Source organism: Prunus mume, linkage group LG3 (genome assembly GCF_029339155.1).
Source record: "Prunus mume cultivar Tortuosa linkage group LG3, ASM2933915v1, whole genome shotgun sequence".
NCBI lineage: Eukaryota > Viridiplantae > Streptophyta > Magnoliopsida > Rosales > Rosaceae > Prunus > Prunus mume.
Window position 1 is genome coordinate 7,889,488 of NC_142700.1, and position 20,036 is coordinate 7,909,523.

A 20,036-nucleotide genomic window follows, 5' to 3' on the forward strand; every position below is an offset into this window, starting at 1 on the left:
TGACTCTGGAATTCGTGTTGCTCTCATTAGTGAAAATAAATATAAAATTACAGATCACAATCCCATATTCTTATTTCAAGGGTCCTTATAAATTATTTTCATGTATAAAAGTATAGCTGCGCAATTAATATTGCAATATCCTTATTCCTTCTCGATCCAGTAGCAGTGATCTATCTGGTGCGTCATGATAATTAGTGTTCATGCATAGCTGCACATTCCATACGCACATGAAGTGCCTTTCTTGCACGCGTTGTTGCAGCTGCCGCAGTTTTCATTGTCCGAGTTCGGATTCACACACTTACCTTCGCAGCAAATCTCTGAGTAATTGCATTTCGTCCCACACTTGCCGTAGGCAAGGAAGCGGCTTCTTAGAGAAGTGCCTTTTCCGAACTGGTTTTTGGTTTCGTCCTTTGCATCAGCATTGTTTTCCTCGTTGAAGAATGATTCTTTTTCGTCTGGTATTGCAGAGAGAGTAGTGATGGCTGAAGCTACTAGCATGGCAAGCATTAGAAAAACCATGAAGCTTTTCATGATGTTTGTTTGGAGTGTATAAAAACAGAGAGAGAGAGTGAGACCGAGAGAGATTTCTAAAGGTGCTTAGAAGATTTTGGGATGGAGAAGCATGTAGGCTTGGAAAAGTATAAATAGAGAAGAAGAATGTGAAGGCGGTCTAAAATTCGTAAAATCTTTTAGCACGGCTTAGGAGAGATTAGAGGTCGTAAGCTAAGAACATGGGAGTCTCAGTGAATCATGTAGACAATGAAATTTTGGTGTAATAAATTTCATTGGACAAGAAAATAATTAGGGTTTGGTGGATTAAATTGTGGGCCCCATAATTCGCCCATGTGGCGTGTAACTCATCAAAATTGGATTAGGTGTCAAAAAGTGACACGTGGCTACATCCGACGGAGTGCATCAAGCGGTTCAAGATGAAGACAAAATTAAGGGAAAGAATCTTCTGTGATTGACTTTGATTTAAATCAAATATTAATTAGGTCAATCAATTGAAGATAATTTGGTTAAATTGCTAGATTATGGGAATTGATTTAAATCAAATCAAAATCCCACAAAACAAGGTTTTAAATGGGGAAAGTTATCTAGGTTAAGCATCCTACAAGGGCCTATAAATAGGAGGCCTCAAGATGAAAGAAGAGTCCAGAAAAAACCTAGCATTGAGAAGAAGCAGAAAACTCCCTGCATTCTTCACCTACACTTTGGAAGAGCCACCAAGCACAACAAATACGTGCCGGTTCCTCCAACCTAGAAAATCCCAAACACCAAACAAGTCTTGTGCTACCCATTTGATCAAGATCAAGTCTCTACGACCCTTGCATGAAACACAAATTTTCTTTATACAGAGGATTCAATACAGAGATTGTAATCCTAAATTTCATAAACACAAATATTGTTTTGTACACGCGTTCTTGTCTCATTTGTCGCAGGAAATTCGTGTTTACAAATTTGGCACGCCCAGTGGGACCATCTCTACCTCTCATCTCTTTTTCCAGTTCCAAAATCAACCAACACGCCAAACACGATGGCCTCTAAGAAGATTCAAACCGTTCCTGTGGCGAAAGTGAAAAGCGTGAGCGCCTCCTTCTCAAGCGGAGATTCTGCTGGGGTCGTCACCCGGAGCAAGGCCAAGGCGATATTCGCAACTCTACAGTCACTTCCATACTGACTCAAGCCAAGGCGAAAGACGTGAACCAAATGCATGAATCGGTTATCAATCTGGCCTCCTTGGGAGCAAAGAAGAATACCTCCCAGGCGGATGAGACAAACTCTCGGAATCAAGAAAGGAGTTTTTAGGGCTCGAAGAATTCAAGAGAACGTTCCCTCTCACCTGCTTCAGACGACTCGAGCACAGCTCATACCATGGATCCCCGCTGACGACCAACGAAGAAGATTGCCTCGACGTCCATAGGTGAGTCTTATTCCGTGGCCATACAGGTTATGGTGACGGGAGCAATGTCAACGAAGAATAGCTGGCCCATATGAGCGAAGCGGTCCAGCGAAGATGGTCGAAGAGAAGGATGCGCAGATTGCTTCTCACATCAACAAGTGGGAAGCACATTTGGATAAGGAGCTTGGTCAAGACGCAAACAAGAAAGGACCACATCATGAGGCTGAATCTAGCGAGAAAGGATTGAGTATGAAACAGAGTCGGGTGAGAAGTCGCACGGAAAAATTGACGCCGCCTCGGTGGGTTCTTTATCGGTCCAACAACTTCAGGACATGATCGCGAACACCATCAGAGTTCAATACGGAGCACCTTCCCGAGACACGCTTATGTATTCTAAGCTATACACCAGGAGGATAGACAACTTGCGGATGCCGACGGGATATCAACCTCCCAAGTTCCAACAATTCGATGGAAAGGGCAATCCAAAACAACACATTTCACACTTTGTCGAAACATGCAACAATGCTGGAACGGAGGGCGACCACCTGGTGAAACAATTTGTTCGGTCTCTGAAGGGAAATGCATTTGATTGGTATGTAGACTTGGAGTCCGAGTCCCTTGACAGTTGGGACCAAATGGAGCGAGAATTCTTGAACAGATTCTATAGCATTCGTCGCACCGTGAGTATGATGGAACTCACGAATACCAAGCAATGGAAAGATGAACCTGTCGTTGATTACATCAATCGATGGCGTTCATTAAGCTTGGATTGCAAAGATAGGCTTTTGGAGATATCGGCAGTCGAGATGTGCATTCAAGGGATGTTGGGGGTTACTCTATATTCTACAAGGGATTAAACCCCGCACGTTTAAGGAGCTAGCCACTCGTGCCCATGATATAGAGTTAAGCATCGCCAGCCACGGAGGAAAGCATGAGCCCGTCATCGAGCATAAAAAGGAGAGTCTTTGGACAAAAGACAGATAAGCCGGTCAAGAAGCCTACCAAGGAAGCAATGACAATCAACACTGTCCCGGTCAAAATCTCCACCCGAGATAAGAAGAGGGAAGTCAAAAGGATGGAGTCATTCCTAGAGGTAGATAGACGTCGGCGCACCTTGAAGGAATTGGAGGAGAAAACATACCCTTTTCCTGAGTCCGATGTCGCAGGTATGCTTGAGGATTTGCTGGAAAAGAAGGTGATCGAATTGCCGGAATGTAAGCGGCCTGAGGAGATGAACCGGGTCAACGACCCTAAATTTTGCAAATACCACAGAATTGTCAGCCATCCAGTAGAAAAGTGCTTCGTGTTGAATGAGCTAATTATGAACTTAGCTAGGCAAGGAAGGATCGAGTTGGGTGTTGACGAAATTGCAGAGGCGAACGTTGCCACAATTGTGTTCGGATCCTTTGATCCGGTGCCGTTGCCCGTATTGTCAAAAAGATTGGAGTTTCAATCTACAAGGGGCATACTCTGGAAGACTAGTCTATGTACAAAAGAAGTGATAGGCGAACCAAACAATCAATGTGGTGATGGCTTTGTTGGCGACTCGTCTTTTGATGACAATGAAGGATGGACGCTCGTTACTCGGCAGAAGTCTCGTACGAAGCGCATTCCTCAACGACAAAATGCTCAATCAAAGAAGGAGCGGCAAAAGAGAGGCTCGCACCAACATTCTAAGAACAAAACCAGACAGATGGTGAGGAGAGACTCCAAACAAGAAGATTGACCATTAATCCAAGGGCCACGAACTCCAGTTATGCTAGGAGAATACTTTCCCAAAGTGTTCTTCGTAAAAGGGTCAACGGAGATAGTCCATATGACAACTTGCTATCAGGTAGATGATGAAGATGCCTCGGAAGGAAGATATGAAACTCATGAAGAGCGAAAGGTTTTCAACACAGGCAGAAAATCCACCAGCGCATTCAAATATTGAAGAAGCGGTGGAACTCCCTGAAGTCATACGTATAGCATTGGTAAAGGCATTAATGGATCTCGATATCCAACCAAATAAGATAAGAAAGACCGGAGAATTAGAGCCTAAGTCTCAAGACCATGCTATTTGCTGCGCAACGTGCGCTTCCATCACATTCACCGATGAAGACCTCTTATTAGGATCTAAACCACATAATCGTTCGCTTTTCGTGTCGTATGTGCGAGAACAAAACTTAGTCGCATGCTTGTGGACAGAGGTTCAGCAGTGAACATCATGCCTAAATCCACGATGATGAAGTTAGGCATCAACATGGACGAACTGTCTCGCAGTTGTCTCATGATTCAAAGCTTCAATCAATGAGGACAAAGAGCTATGGGCATGATCAGAATTGAGCTCGTGATAGGCGATTTAAAGTCAAACACCCTATTTCACGTGATTGATGCTAAGACCTCCTATAATCTCCTATTAGGAAGGCCATAGGTGCATGAAAATGGGATAGTGTCTTCAACCTTACATCAATGTTTCAAATTTTACAGAGGAGGAGTAAAGAAAATCTTGGGTGACGTCAAACCATTTACTAAAGCCGAGTCTTACTTCGCGGACGCTAAATTTTACATGGTTGAAGACGTGGTATCTGAAGTTATTCCCGTTGAGGTTCACTTGACAGGAAAAGCCATGCCAAGAAGAGAAGAGCATTCAAAGTGCCCTCCCGCAACAGAGAATGTTTCGAACAAGTCAAAAAGCAACTTGTTCGGACAAATGGGATCATCACTGACAGATTCACGGAAGGTGTCTACTCCCGTCCTCCGCTATATCTCATCATCCCGACGGAAGGAAGGACAATCCCTATTTGGAGAAGAAGTAAAGCCAAGGAAATGGGGAGAAAGCGACATGAAGTTCTTGAAGGAGTCGACAATCATACCTTTACTCAAGTTGAATAATTCAGACGTTTCGAAATCTTCGGTACCAGGGTTCGTCAGACCATCAAAAGAGGCAACAAGACACGAATCTCTTCCGGTCACAAGAACAAAAGAAGGTTTTGACCCTAATGCTTATAAGCTCTTGTCAAAGGCAGGTTATGACTTCGACTTATCTTCTTCGATGGGAGAGCTTAATCCAGATGTCACAGGAGAAAGGAAGCATGGCCTTAGCGAAATCAAAAGAAGTTGAAGAAGCAAGGTTGCACAATTGACTCAGCTAAAGCAGGCCTAGGTTTTACTCCTGTCACAAGATCTCTGCTAGAAGAAAAGAAAAGAAAGCAAAAGCTCAATATATTAGTGTCGAAGCGGTTAAGGAGGAAGAAGAACCAAAGGTTGTTAAGAGAGCCTCAGTGTTCGACCGTTTAGCCAAGCCTATTCAACGGACCTCGTTTTCAGCCGCATCAAAGAATCAACATCACAACCTTCTGTGTTCAAAAGAATAACTCGGCATGATAACCAAATGGGAATTCAATCAGCCCCATGCAGATCGGCGCTAGAAAGACTTGGAGTTCCAAGCAAGTCGTATGCAGAGAAAAATCAGCAAGAATTGAAAACTAGAGTTCATGTCGATTCAGCGGAAGACAATGAAATTCAAAGCTTAATCCTGTCACGTATGAAACGTCACTCTACATTAGACGTAACTTCAGGTGACCAACTTAAAGTGAAACGACAAACAATCATACAAACTCGGGAAACTTTGAGTCAGCAAAACCAAAGTGACGATGAAGAAACGGAGGTTCTAGCTGTTTATCACGTTACGATCAAAGAGCTCGACGAAGAGGAACCTTTTGAAAATGAGGTTCATGATGCTCCTGCCGCATTAGAAGATGGAGGCCAAGCGACTGTTGATGAACTAAAAGAACTCAATCTTGGCACAAATGAAGACCCAAGACCTATCTTCATTAGTGCACTTTTGAATCTTAGTGAAGAGGAGTTCCTATCATCAACTGCTACTTGAGTATAAAGATGTGTTTGCTTTACAGTCAAACCTGGAACACACCCAATCAAACAAACTCAACGTCGCTTCCGTCCGAGCTCCTAAATCAAATCGAAGCCGAAGTTGACAAGTTGATCACCGCCGGATTTATTAGGGAGGTGAAATACCCGACGTGGATAGCGAACATTGTTCCGGTGAAGAAGAAAGTCACTGGACAAATTCGTATTTGTGTTGACTTCTGAGACTTAAATGAGCCTTGCCCGAAGGATGACTTTCCATTGCCCATAATTGAGCTCATGGTTGATGCAACCACAGGTCATGAAACCTTATCTTTCATGGATGGTTCATCTGGATACAATCAAATAAGAATGTCGCCAGAGGACGAAGAACTCACAGCCTTCCGCACTCCAAAAGGAATTTACTGTTACAGGGTGATGCCATTTGGCCTCAAGAATGCAGGTGCGACCTATCAACGTGTAATGCAAAATATCTTTGGTGACATGCTTCACAAGAATGTCGAGTGCTACGTTGATGACCTGGTGATCAAATCAAAAAGAAGAGAAGATCACTTGAAAGACTTGAGAATGGTGTTTAACAGATTGTACCAACTCAAGATGAACCCATTGAAGTGTGCTTTCGACATCACTTCAGGTAAATTTCTTGGTTTCATCGTTAAACATTGAGGCATCGAAGTAGACCAGACTAAGATTAAAGCCATCCGAGGTATGCCCGAGCCAAGAAATTTACGTGAGTTGAAAAGTTTATAAGGGCGTCTCGCGTTCATTCGGCGATTCATCCCAAACTTAGCAGGAAGGTGCCAGCCGTTCACTCACCTTATGAAAAAAGATGTTCCATTTGTTTAGGATGAAGCTTGTCACAATGCATTTGAAAGCATAAAGAAGTACCTATCGAGTTCACCACTGTTAGGAGCTCCTATTCCAGGCAAACCACTCATATTGTACATTGCGGCTCAAGAAAGGTCAATTGGAGCCCTGTTTGCGCAAAAGAATGAGTCACATAAGGAGCAAGCACTCTATTATCTAAGCCGAACTCTTACCGGTCCCGAACTGAACTACACACCTATAGAAAAGACGTGTCTTGCACTTGTCTTTGTTATTCAAAAGTTAAGGCACTACATGCAAGTGTTCACGGTTCATCTAATTGCATGAGCTGACTCGGTGAGGTACGTTATGTCAAAACCAGTCTTGGCGGGGCGTTTAGCCAAGTGGGCGTTACATTCTCAATCAATATGAAATCATCTACACTCCAGCAAGGGCGGTAAAGGGGCAAGTTGTTGCAGATTTCCTAGCCGATCATCCAATTCCAGCAGATTGGGAAATTTCAGATGACTTACCGGACGAACGAGTCTTCTTCACTGACGTTTCTCCTACTTGGATGATGTTTTTTGATGGATCAGCTCGTAAAGATGGGGCGGGGGCTGGCGTAGTCTTCGTGTCACCCGAGAGACACATATTGCCCTATTCATTCTCTTTAAGTGAACTTTGCTCGAACAACGTTGCAGAATACTAGGCTTTGATCATGGGCTTACAAATGACCTTAGAGATGAAGATATCGAGCTTAGAAGTATATGGTGACTCCATGTTAGTGATCAACCAATTGTTGACCCACTACGAAGTTAGGAAGGATGATCTAATTCCATATCACCAAATGGCCACGCAATTACAGGAAAGGTTTGACTTTGTGACGCTGGAGCATGTGCCAAGAAATGACAACCAAATGGCAGATGCCTTAGCCAATCTTGCCGCTATGTTGGCGTTGACAAAAGATGAAGCGGTGAATCTTCCAGTTTGCCAACGTTGGGTCGTTCCATTAACACTTGGGGCATCGCAAGAAGGAGCCAATGTTATCTCGGTATTATCCATTAACATTGAAGATTAGAGGCAACCTTTAATTGATTATCTTGAGCATGGGAAACTGCCAGATGATTCGAGACATCGATCAGAGGTACGGCGTCGGGCACCTCGATTCGTTTATTATAAAGAGATTCTATACCGTCGTTTATTCGAAGGCCTGTTTCTAAGATGCTTGGGGGAAGAAGATGCATCCAAAGCAATATAGGAGGCTCACTCAGGTATTTGCGGAGCTCATTAATTAGGGCCAAAGCTACATTTCCAAATAAAGAGGATGGGCTACTATTGGCCGACTATGGTCAAGGATTGCATGGATTATGTGAAGAAATGCCAAGCATGTCAATTCCATGCCAACTTTATACATCAGCCGCCGGAGCCGCTACATCCTACAATTGCTTCATGGCCATTTAATGCGTGGGGCCTTGATGTGGTGGGACCAATAGCACCCAAATCTTCTGATGGTCATTCTTACATTCTTGCAGCCACAGACTACTTTTCAAAATAGGCAGAAGCTGTACCTTTAAAGGAAGTGAAGAAAGAAAATGTAGTGAACTTTATCAAAGTGAATATCATTTATCGGTATGGTGTGCTGCGGTACATCATCACAGATAATGGAAAGCCATTCTCGAACCGGTTGATGGATAAATTGTGTGAAGACTTCGGTTTCAAACAACGCAACTCTTCAATGTACAATGCCCCAGCCAACGGTCTTGCGGAGGCGTTCAACAAAATCTTTGCAACCTGTTGAAGAAAGTTGTTGGAAGAACCAAGAAAGATTAGCATGAAAGGATAAATGAAGCATTGTGGGCTTATCGGACGACATACCGGATGCCTACTCAAGCTACACCATACTCACTCGTGTATGGCGTGGAAGCAGTCTTGCCTCTAGAAAGTCAAATTCCATCATTGAGGATGGCCGTACAAGAGGGATTGACTGATGAAGAGAATGCAAAGCTACGTCTCTAAGAGTTAGAAGCACTAGACGAAAAGAGACTCGAAGCACAACACGCTTAGAGTGTTATCAAGCTCGGCTTTCGAATGCTTTTAACAAGAAGGTTTGCCCCAGGTCTTTTCAAGTAGGAGATCTTGTCCTCGCATTACGTAGATGATAAGTGTATTATTTCCTATATTTTTATACCTTTTATATGTAGGTTTTGTAGGAAAAGTTAATTAAAAAGAGTATTATTACTTTACTTTCCTTATTTTCAGCTATTCTACGCTCTTGGAAGGATTTCAACAGAAAATTGACTTTTCGAATGCATTTTAGTGCAAGGCCAATTGTAGAAGAAAGCTAAGACATTGAAGATCATTGTATCAAAGTTTCATAATTTTCTACCAAGCCAAATGCTCCAGACCTGCAAGTCAAGACAGCCTAAGTTGAAATCCCGTCAGAACTGCATTGCTGTAGAAGATTGAAGATTTGAATATCTTTCCAATTTTTCCTAGTGGCGTGTAATATATGCTTGGAAAGCTTAGAGATAAAGCTATGTTTCTCATATTTTTTCAGAATTGTCTAGGAAGTGGAACGACCCCAAAACGTGCGTGCAAGTTGGCTGACGTGTTTCAAAGTCAAAGAAGGATTCTTTCCTAGTTTGTTTCCTTAATTGTTTGAGATTTTGTTTTGCTTTAGGAAAGTTTTTCTAGACCTTTTTGAAGTAGGGTTTAGTTGTTTTATACTATATAAGGTCACCCTAGGATCTCTTCATACGATCATCTTTTTCCACCATCAGCTTCCCATATACAACTTTCATACAGCCACAAATATATCAGAAAGAGAGCCAAGAATTTGTTTTGTTGCTGTGGAGAATCCAGAGATCAAATCCATTGGCCAAATCGGTTTTATGACAACAATTCTCTTATTTATCTTTTCTTTTGTCATGAACTAATTTTCCTTGCTAGGGCTACGATGTAGCCTAACCATGAATACTTAATTTTTATAGTTATATTAATTTTTGATTACTATTCCATGTTGAGTATTTGTTATTGTTCTTAATGCTTTGAATATCTGGCCAATATTTAATTGTTTAATTGAATAACTGCATGTTTGGTGTTTGCTTCTTATAACAGATATCATGTCTTGAATGAGTGTCCGAGAGGGACTAACATGACACATGCAGTTTTCTTGTAGGTTCTCATAGAACTTAATGGGTTCTGGATTTTCTAAATCCGTTGCTCGAGAGAGAATGGGTTGTTAATTAAGAATACTTTTGGTTGAGCCCGAGAGGGGTATCGAATGAATTAGGAGAAACCAACTGTCAACATGGGTAGTAATTAGGGTTAATTGGCTATAAGAATTAAGTGGAATTGGTTATGGTGAAATCGGATGCTCTAGTGTCTCATCATCTTGATTTTCTATCATTAATTAAATTGCTATTTTTCATAATTGTTTTAGTTTACTTAAATCAATTAATCTTCTTAATCATCTATTCAAATAAACTTCTGAATTAATCATAATTGGTAGTTAATAGGAAATTACAGTCTTCGTGGGAACGACATTCTACTTATTTCTATATTACTTGTACGGATTGTGCGCTTGCAATAATTTCACAACAGTAGACCTATCATCACAACACACAAAATCAGAAGCAAGTTTACTTCGAAATGGGATGGGCCCTACGTAGTTCAAGAAGTGTACACAAGTGGAGCTTACAAGATCGTAGCCGAGGACGGTTTAAGAGTCGGTCCTATCAACGGAAAGTTCTTGAAACGATACTACGCATGAAATGATACCAAGCTCCTAGCCCGCATGAGCCTACGGCATCCAAAAAGAAAAGGCTCGTTGGATTGAAAACCCGAAAGGGCGGTCCAAGCAAAAGTTAGAGCACAAGAAAGTCCGTTGAACTGAAAACCGAAAGGGCGGTTCAAGCAAAAGTTAGGACACAAAAAAAAAGTCCCTTGAACTACATGATGACTTGATCCCTTTAGACCAAGGGTACATAGGCAGCTTGGATAAATAATTCCAAGTTCAGTCACATCAAAATAAAAACAAAGGGTTTCCTCATCAATCCGAACCATTCAAAAAAAAAATAATGAAACAAGAAAGTGCTTTTATTTCATTATGAAAGTTAACTAGTAAACATCAACACTTTGACAAGTTCAAAGAGAAATATAAATAAAGCAAAGAAAGTTTACAACAACAAAAGTTTGCGATTTCCAAGACAAGTCCTTGAAGCCGTTACGCAATCTCTCCAAAGAAACTCGTAACGGATCTAAAGTCTCAGCATCGGCAGTGGATAATACAGGAGCTTCTTCAACTGCAATCTTATCCTTTCTCAAATGGGCAATCTCACCATAATGATAAGAAAGTTGTGCATCACTCTTTGAAAGCGATTCGTTTAATTGACGCAATCTTGACTCCAATTGCTCTTGTTCTCTCTTCAACTCCTCCATACGCATGTTGGCAGATTTAATAGACTTAAGTATCGAAAATTGATGAACCTCTTCAGCTTATTGCAGAGCCAAGGCAACAGAAAGTGAAGAGTCGACAGAAGCTGAACGATCACTTTGAACCTCGAGAGACAGCTTTTGGGAGTAAGCGAGTGTGCAGAACAAAAGTCGATTGCGGTCACCATAAGTGCATTAATCATAGCTCGTAGGGATAAGACGTCTGCCCCTACATTGTCAAGGGTAGTCAACAACTTGCCAATCTCATCTTTGAATGAAGGAAGCCTTTCCAATGAAGCCTTCAAGATTATGCTTTGTATTTGGTTGCCCAGAACGGAAACTACTTTGCGAACGGTTTTGTCTGCAACACCTAATTTCGGTTCCCCACATGACATTTCGGAGGTTGATGCATGAGTAGCCGGTTTAACAAATGTTGATGTACAAGCGAACCTACATTGATGAGTAATGGTTAAGCAAGTAGAATCAAAGATTTCTAAACACGGAGCATGATAAAGATTGGAATCATACCTCTTAGGCTAACACTTGAACCACTTATCGGGCGCAAAGCATCATTTTCCTCTTCAATAGGAAAATGATTAAATGGTACAAGCTCGGACACAGTAGGGACATGATGCACTACTTCTCCCTAATATATATATATATATATATATATAATATATATATATATATATGTATAAAAAATGGAGGCTCAAGGTGAAATAAAATACATACCTCGTTCATTAGAACCGGTTGTGAAACAACGGGCACATCACAAAAGAATGTGTCATCAAGTGGGTATGCCGTGTCCAAATCACAATAAAGAGGTCCAACGTTTGTTTTCTTATGCCTAAAGTTGACTTCATTGTCTTCATTGCTGCTTATATGCCCTCGCTTCAAATTGCGAATTCGTTGACCAAGGGGAATGAAATCTTCCTGGGAATCTGCCACACTTTCTGTTTCTCCTTTATCATTAGGGACTTGAGTTGAAGGAACATCCACCGGAGATGGGTGTTGAACTCGAGGAACAGGAGTCGTAGAACTACCTTCAACTTCTGGATGAACTTGGAGCGCTCTACTGCGGGTGAGTTTATCATGAACTGAAACTTCGTGGCCTTGAAATTTAAGAGATTTTGGTTGAGAAAGCGATGACGACTTATCTGCAGTTGAGATTGTCTTTAATTTCGTAGATTCAAAGCGATGCACATTCGACCACCAAATAACATAGTCGGATATGACCTCAAACTCCCGGATATTGTCCTTAGTGGGTAGGGTTATTGTAGATGCACTGCCACTCTTCAAGCATGATTTCCAATGTGAGTACACTGATAGCACAGTACCATTTCGGACGTCATCTTTAAGTTCTCCTGGCACATGTTGTACATAACAAAATTGTCTACTAAACCAGTGCGGGCTATAAGGTTGGATGACTCGGTAGTTTTCCTGTCGTAGAGAAACGAATCCCGAATGAAGGCATATCAAATACTCAAATTCTTCTTTAGAAATATGATCTCCATCAGTCAGTTGTTTGCATTCCGAAAATACTCTTGCCAGACGACTTATTTTCACTTTACCACAAGTCCGGAACAAAGCTCGAGCTGTCGAATCTTCAAAAAATTTCGATGAAAGTCTTCCTGAGAACCTTGCCATGATAGGAATGGACTTCTCGGAAGATGATGTAAAATGTGTGTCGAAGTATTCGCCCAACCATCCATACACATAATGGAAAGGTAGAACAGTTGTGCAATTTTCTGGATCATCTGCACTAGAAATATCGTTCAGCCCATTGTAAATGCTGGCCAATATCTGGAACTGCTAGGCCAAATGATACATCGTGCGGCATTCGTGGCAACTTTAAAACCCCTGGTCGATCAAAGTTACGTCGTCTTTGGGAAATACAAATTTGGACAACCAGCAAGCAAGGAATGCAGCCAAGTAGGATTTTTCCATGTCTTCATCAGCTATACCCAAATCTTCAAAAACCCCTTCCTCTTCCTTAGTGCGCTTCAGTGCTGTCGGAATGATACCAGATGGATCAGAGTCCTCATTTGGCTTTTGTGACTTGTTCCGTATGGTTTTCCTTGAAGGCTTTTCATACTTGAATGGCCCTCAATACCAGTACTTTATCCAAGCAGTCATTCTCACTCCAGATTTTCCTTTAGAATCCTGTAAAATCTTGTGATACTCTAAGAATATGTAGCGACAAATGTGTGGGATATAAGACACGCCTTTATGATCCTTCCTATTGAGACTCTCAATGGTTGGAATAACTTCATCATAAAATCGACCTGTAATAGGGAGACCACTAATTTCATGAAGATCCCAAAGGAAAATAGACATCTCTCCTTGCGACGTATAAAGAGTATTTGTTGCAGGACACCAGATACTCGCAAAAGGTTCGAATGATCTGGAGCATGTCGATCATAGCTAAATAATGAGGCAAATACTGCATTATATAGACCAGTGCTCTTAAGAACCTGAGTACTTCTACTTACCACATCTTCAAGCCACTCCCAGTAATACTCAGTAAATGTAGATTCACCAGCTGTCGGGAGAGTAAAACTTCAATTCACTGCCCCATTATGGATTTGATCGCTAAGAAGCTCGAACGCCTTTGGTGAACCGGTATTCAGTATGATGGGAGGACTTTAACTGTCAAAACAGTGAAGTGAAGGTCCTTATCTGCAGACTTGGATTTTTGAAGCTGCTGAGTTGACAAAACACCTCTTAAGACCAAGACAGAATATGAAGAGAATTGTCCACCTCAGATACTTCCGAAGCTAGGAGAGGCGCACCTATAAGCAATGTGGTACCTTCGTCCCGGTTATCACTTTCATCCTCAAGAATAGTAACGGTGCCTTTCTTAAAACACTTGAAGAAGGCCATCTGTATAAGATGAGCGACATGAAACAATATTTAGTATCAGGCTGGTGATTTCATACTTCTTAAAAAAAAACAAAAAGAAAAGAAAAGAAAAAAAAAAGGAGCTTACTCGTACAAGTTTGAAAAGCTGGATAAAGGTGGAATGTCTCAAGAAACAATTGTCATTCGTCTTCCCCTACGTAAAGCCTAAGCGCTTGAGCGGGTTTTCACCAAGTCAGAGAGATGGATCAAACCCAAGGGGTATAGGACGTCTACGTTCTTTACTTATCCTCTACTTACATAAAGCCTAAGCGCTTGAGTGGGTTATTACCAAGTCGGAGAGATGGATCAAACCCAAGCGGTATAGGACGTCTATGTTCTTCACTTGTCCTCCACTTACGTAAAACCTAAGCGCTTGAGCGGGTTATCACCAAGTCAGAGAGATGGTTCAAACTCAAGCGGTATAGGACGTCTACGTTCTTCACTTGTCCTCCACTTACGTAAAGTCTAAGCGCATGAGCGGGTTATCACCAAGTCGAGAGATGGTTCAAACCCAAGCAGTATAGGACGTCTACATTCTTCACTCGTCCTCCACTTACGTAAAGCCTAAGCGCTTGAGCGGGTTATCACCAAGTCGGAGAGATGGATCAAACCCAAGCGGTATAGGACGTCTACGTTTTTTTTACTTTCTTTCAAAGTACCTATCGTAAAAAATATATACATATGTATATGTATAAATATCATCATATAAAATAAAATAAAAATGATTGAAAGAGTAATAGATGTGCAGCAGCGAAAAAAAAAAAGAGGGGGTTATTTCGTGTTTGGACTGCCCAAGTGAATGGGGCAGCCGGTTTGCCCACTTCTCCCACCAAAGATGAAGGTCCGCAGATGCTCTGCGCAGCCCACACAACCAAGGCCCATCGTTGCCTGCCCAAGCTCCAGCAGATAGCCCATTTTGCGCCAGGCCCACCACGTCTCAATCTACGCAGCCCACTTTTCCTCTGCAGTAGCCCACCTCGCGCACCAAGCCCGACGCCTCCTTGCTTCCACTTCGAGCCCAGCACCTTCTTGCCTCAACTTCAAGCTCAACACACACAAGCCTGAGCCTGCCTACCCTTCCACCTTCCAATCTTCCTTCCACAACAGCAACCAAAAAAAGAATGGGTTCAAGCTTACCAACAAGTTGCTTGATAGACCAACAGATGAGTTCTTGCGGCTGTAGAAAAATATCAACGTCAGTTTTTTTTTCAATCAACTGGCGGCTGTATGCATATATATATATATATATATATATGAGAATCAAACACGAAAAAAAAAAGGCCCATTCTCACCACTTTGACGGCTGAAAATTCAAGGATGCAAACTTCAAAGTTGTAGACCTTCTTGCCGACAAGAAGAGTTTTTTTGCTGTTCTATTTGGTTGATCTCAATATTCATGAACATAGTGCAATTTAAAGAAGCCAAAGACCATCAAAGCTCCTAGTGGTGCTAGGGTTTCTTGTTCCAAGTTTACCAAACACTTTGACTACTCAAACAACTTTTTCAAATACCATTTACCAAAACCTTAGCAGCTTTATTTTACAACTGATTATTCTCACAGCACAGCAGAAGCAGCTGTTTTTTTTAAGCACATCAATGCCAAACTAGCCCTTAGAACTTAGAAGCCATATTTTCTTTGCATTGTCATGGCCCAAACGTTAATAAAAAAAAAGTATGGCCTCTTTGCATTGCCAATGCCATTGTGATTAAAAGTCCAGTTAATAATGTATACGTGGACTCTCTCTCTCTCAATTATACAATAGTACTGTACTAAATATAGATGGGTTGGGAAAAGAAAAAAAAAAGAATTTTTAAATTAAAGATTAAAGGCCTTTTCAAAAAGCAAATAAATGCTTCTTATATCTAAAAGTTCAAATATTATAGTTTAGACGATCACTTATATTAAAAACAACATACAATTAAATACTTAAATGACTAAAATAATAAATATAGATGGATCAATATGTATATATATTTATATGCACATGCATACATATGTCATTTGATCGTTATTGAGAATAAGTAGATCTAGGGGTTCATGAGATATATATTAATATATATATATATATAATATTTCTATGCATAGTCGCACATTCCATTGTCACAAGAAGCGCCTTTCTTGCAGTGGTTGGAGCACTTGCCACAGTTTTGATTGTGAGACATTGGATTCATACAATGAGTGTTGCAGGATATATATCTCTGAGCTGATGCATATCTTCCCACAAGAACCACAGTTGGATATGTCAACTCCACACATTTTTTTGCTGCAGCAATCTGTCCTAGGTGACAGAGGAATATTATTGCATGTGTTTTTTCTATGAATAATAATATTGCCTGGCCTAAATTCATTCCAAGGGGCACAAAACGTTAACTCAGCAGCAAACAAAGTTGGGTTTCCGAAGATATATATATATATATATATATATATATTAATTATACAAATAATACCCAATGACTAGGATCCAACTAAGTAAGTTATCTAATATAACTTAAAATCTGATTTATTGTATTTTTCGGATTTCAAAACTACTCTTGTTTATAAGTTAATGTGTTATGGGGGGTGTAACTAATGACACCTGTTGAATTTAGAAAGATCTTCAAATAGTTGTAATGGATGTAGGAACTAATTTAGAAACTTATTTGAAATTAAATATTAAATTCCACATTAAAGTATCAGTAATCTATTTTACAACTAGTAATCTATTTTTGAATTAATGGTGTTTTCCTTCTATGAATTACAACTAGTAATTTATTTAAAGTATTAGTAATTTAAATTCAATATTAAATTTAGGAATTAATGTTGTTGTCTTTTATGAATTATACGACCAGTATTATTTTTTATTATATTTTTATGAACAATAGTGTACATTCTAATTATGTTGAAAAATAATTTGATAATCTATTTATTGTTTTGTTTTTAAAACATTTTTTTTAATGAACCTATTTTTTCTCCAGATATTGTACCTATTTTTTTCTTTATTACTTGTTTTATGAAAAATAATTTGATCATCTTTTTATTGTTTGTTTTATTAAAACAATTTTTTTTTTAAATGAGCCTATTTTTTCTCTCAAAGTAATGTACCTATTTTTTTTTCCTCTAATGTACCTAGTATAATGAACCTATTTTTTTCTTCTCTAATAATGTACCTATTTTTTTCTCTAATAATGTATACCTAGTAAAACAATTTACCTATTATAATGAACTTATTTTTTTTCTTCTAAATAATGTACCTATTTTTAATTTATATAAAAAAATGTGCATAAATTTCAATTATACAACGTACCTATTTTCTATAAATTATTGTGTACCTATTTTTAATTTATGAAAAATGTACGAAAATTTCAATTACAAAGTAATTGACCTATTTTTTTTGGGGGGGTAAATAATATACCTATATTTTTATACGTATATATTTATATTTATATTTTCCATATGTACATTATTGGATATGTAATTTACATATTATTTTTAATTTTAAGGGGCCATATGTTAGAGGGAATGGCAACCAAAAGAAATGGGGTGATTGATATGCTATTAATAGAGAGTTTTAATTACAATTATGGCAGTTAATGAAATGCTTGGAATAAATTATAAATAAAATATGAAGTTTGATGGCAAAGATGTAAAAATATAGGAATACTACAACCTCTTATATCCTACTAGTCATTTAAGTTTGAAATTGGGTTTTACATATAGATTTATAGAATGATGGGTATATGTCTAAGAAATAGAAATTGTAGAGACCTATATTGGACAAGCCCTACTCTAAATACCATCCCTCCAATTTATAGGATTTTTCTAATTATTATACTCCATGGTTTTTCACCAAATAAACTTATTCCTTGCACATGTTTTGTATGGTTTAGCGTGGAGGAGCTTATTCAAAGGTACCAGGTTGCTAGAGGGACTAGAATATCACAACGCAATGACACGGAATAAGTTTACAATCTCAGTCCATCTGGTGGTGAAAACAACTAAGCAGTGTTCTTAAGCTTGCCACTCTGGCCTCATCCTCTTGGTTCAACCCCTACTCTCTCCAGCTTCCTCATCAACCCAGCCTTCTGGATTTCAATCTCAGCGGCCGCTCTATATGGTACATACATATATAGCAATTCGATTATTCGAGCCTCCTCAATTACAATCTCAGCCGCCCCGATTACAATTCAGCCGCCTCCTAATACGTCCACAAACACAAAACATCGAAACCTTTGTTTTTTGGTCAAATTCAGCCCCACACTGGTCCTAACCCCGCGAGTATGTTGTCGTATAGGAGATGCACACACAAGAACCTATACACAACAAGAGCTGCTATAACACCATTAATTAACACAAATGTTAGTCATACCACCTTGCGTACCACTTTTCTAATAGAGGTGGACTCCATTATATTGGTGGGCACCCACCTCTATTAGAGAGGTGGTACGTACACTAGTGGTATGCAAATATGGTATGACTAGCATATCCTATAATTTTAGTTTGTGCCATTATCATCCTACTTACCAATTTGAGCTTTCGTTGGTACCTCAAAATCATGCTCTTACATTTCTCAGCATAGTGACCACAAATCCTCTCTTTGCAGCAATGTTTGAATGTACAAAAAATTGCAACTTTGTATTGTCAATTACCTGTCATATTGTAACTTATGTTTTTAATTTTATGCCGTGATTGAAACTTATGTAACACAACACTTTGTACTCATAATGATAATGTCTAACGTAGCCACTGCTCAGCTAGTGTATGAATTCGGATCTATTTCACATTCAAATGTCAAAATAATACTGCCCATTGAAGCCAAAAAATTTGAGTACAAGCGCTAGTTTATATTATATGAGAGGGGATTTTTCACACACATGCACACAACTAACATGCCACGAGGGTTTCAAACTCGGGACCTCTGATATGCAAGTCAAGTCTCTTTCCCATTCGACTAGACCGCGTTGACCATTGAAGCACAGTTATGATGTGTGAATGTGAGAGAGGGAGAGACAGAGATGAGGGTACGTGGCTGTTGGGCTTTTAAAAACATGTTTTTAAAAGAATTTGACTAATCTACCCCTACATGGTTTTCTTCTCTTAATTAAATTTCTTTTTTGGCTTTTTATCACAAAACGTCCCTGACGTTTGCAAAACTATCATATTACATCCTTAAAGTTTTTTTTTGTATAACTCATGGTCCCTAACGTTAATATAGGTGCTCTTAAATAGTCATTCTGTCAAAAAAGCTGTATGAGTTCCTTAAGGTACAGAAGTGTCATGGGATTCCCTAACCTTTGACAGTTCCACAGCTGTGCTAGTTCCTTCGATGGACTCACCACCACTTCACACCAAATGGCATTTGAATATTCAGTTGAAGAAAACTCAAGTCCCTTAACTTCAATTGTGCTCCTACCTCCTCATCGCTAAGTAGGCCTAGTCAATGGGCCAAGCCGAGTTAGCCCGATCTAAACTTAAGGCCTTAGGATGTGCTAGGCCGGGCTTCAAGGAAAAGAGAGAAAACAATGGGATTGGCCTGAAAATGCACATCGGGCCGGTCGAGGATGAAATAAGCCTACTTCATTTTTTTAGTTCTTACAATGATAGTAAATAAAGATTTTTTCCATCTTTCACTTAACTTGGGTTTTTTTATATATATTTATTTATATGTATATGGGCGGGTCAAGTCGAGTTTTTTTGCTCTCAAAAGGGCCGAGCCAGGCTTTCTTGCATGCAACGCTCTAGTGGTCTACACACACACACACACACACACACACATATATATATATATATGACACTATTGTTTTTGCTCTCATAGTGTTGTAATAGGATTTCCTAGTTGTCTCTCTCCCTCTCCCTTCCCCTTCTTCCTCCTCCTCAAAAATCAAATCATGATGGCATGTAACTACAATATCGTAAGAGGCGGCCCACAAGATGTCTTGGTGTGCGACGCACAGGCCCCCTAAATTTTAGGGGCCTCCAAATGTTTTTAAAAGCCCATCAAGATATTATATATATTTTTTATTCCAAAAATATTATTATGATTTCCTAACCTTTGGGGGCCTCCAAATGTTTTTAAAAGCCCAGCCCAGCAATATATTATATATTTTTTTATTCCAAAAATATTATTATTATTTCCTAACGGGCAGATAT

At 39.7% G+C, this 20,036-nt stretch overlaps 1 protein-coding gene and 1 pseudogene across 1 annotated transcript; one reads left to right on the top strand and one right to left on the bottom strand.

Annotated features, from left to right (window-relative positions):
- LOC148918618 (uncharacterized) lies at positions 1–531 on the bottom strand. The gene has a single exon (XM_089049171.1). The coding sequence runs from the start codon at positions 529–531 to the stop codon at positions 199–201; it is 333 nt and encodes a 110-aa protein (XP_088905297.1). The 3' UTR covers positions 1–198.
- Positions 532–2,199: 1,668 nt separating this feature from the next.
- LOC148918619 (uncharacterized) lies at positions 2,200–7,283 on the top strand (annotated as a pseudogene).
- The last annotated feature ends 12,753 nt before the right edge of the window (positions 7,284–20,036 follow it).

What these genes read in the sequence shown, in the direction of transcription:
- LOC148918618 (XM_089049171.1), bottom strand. Translation starts at nt 531, where the DNA reads ATGAAAAGCTTCATGGTTTTTCTAATGCTTGCCATGCTAGTAGCTTCA.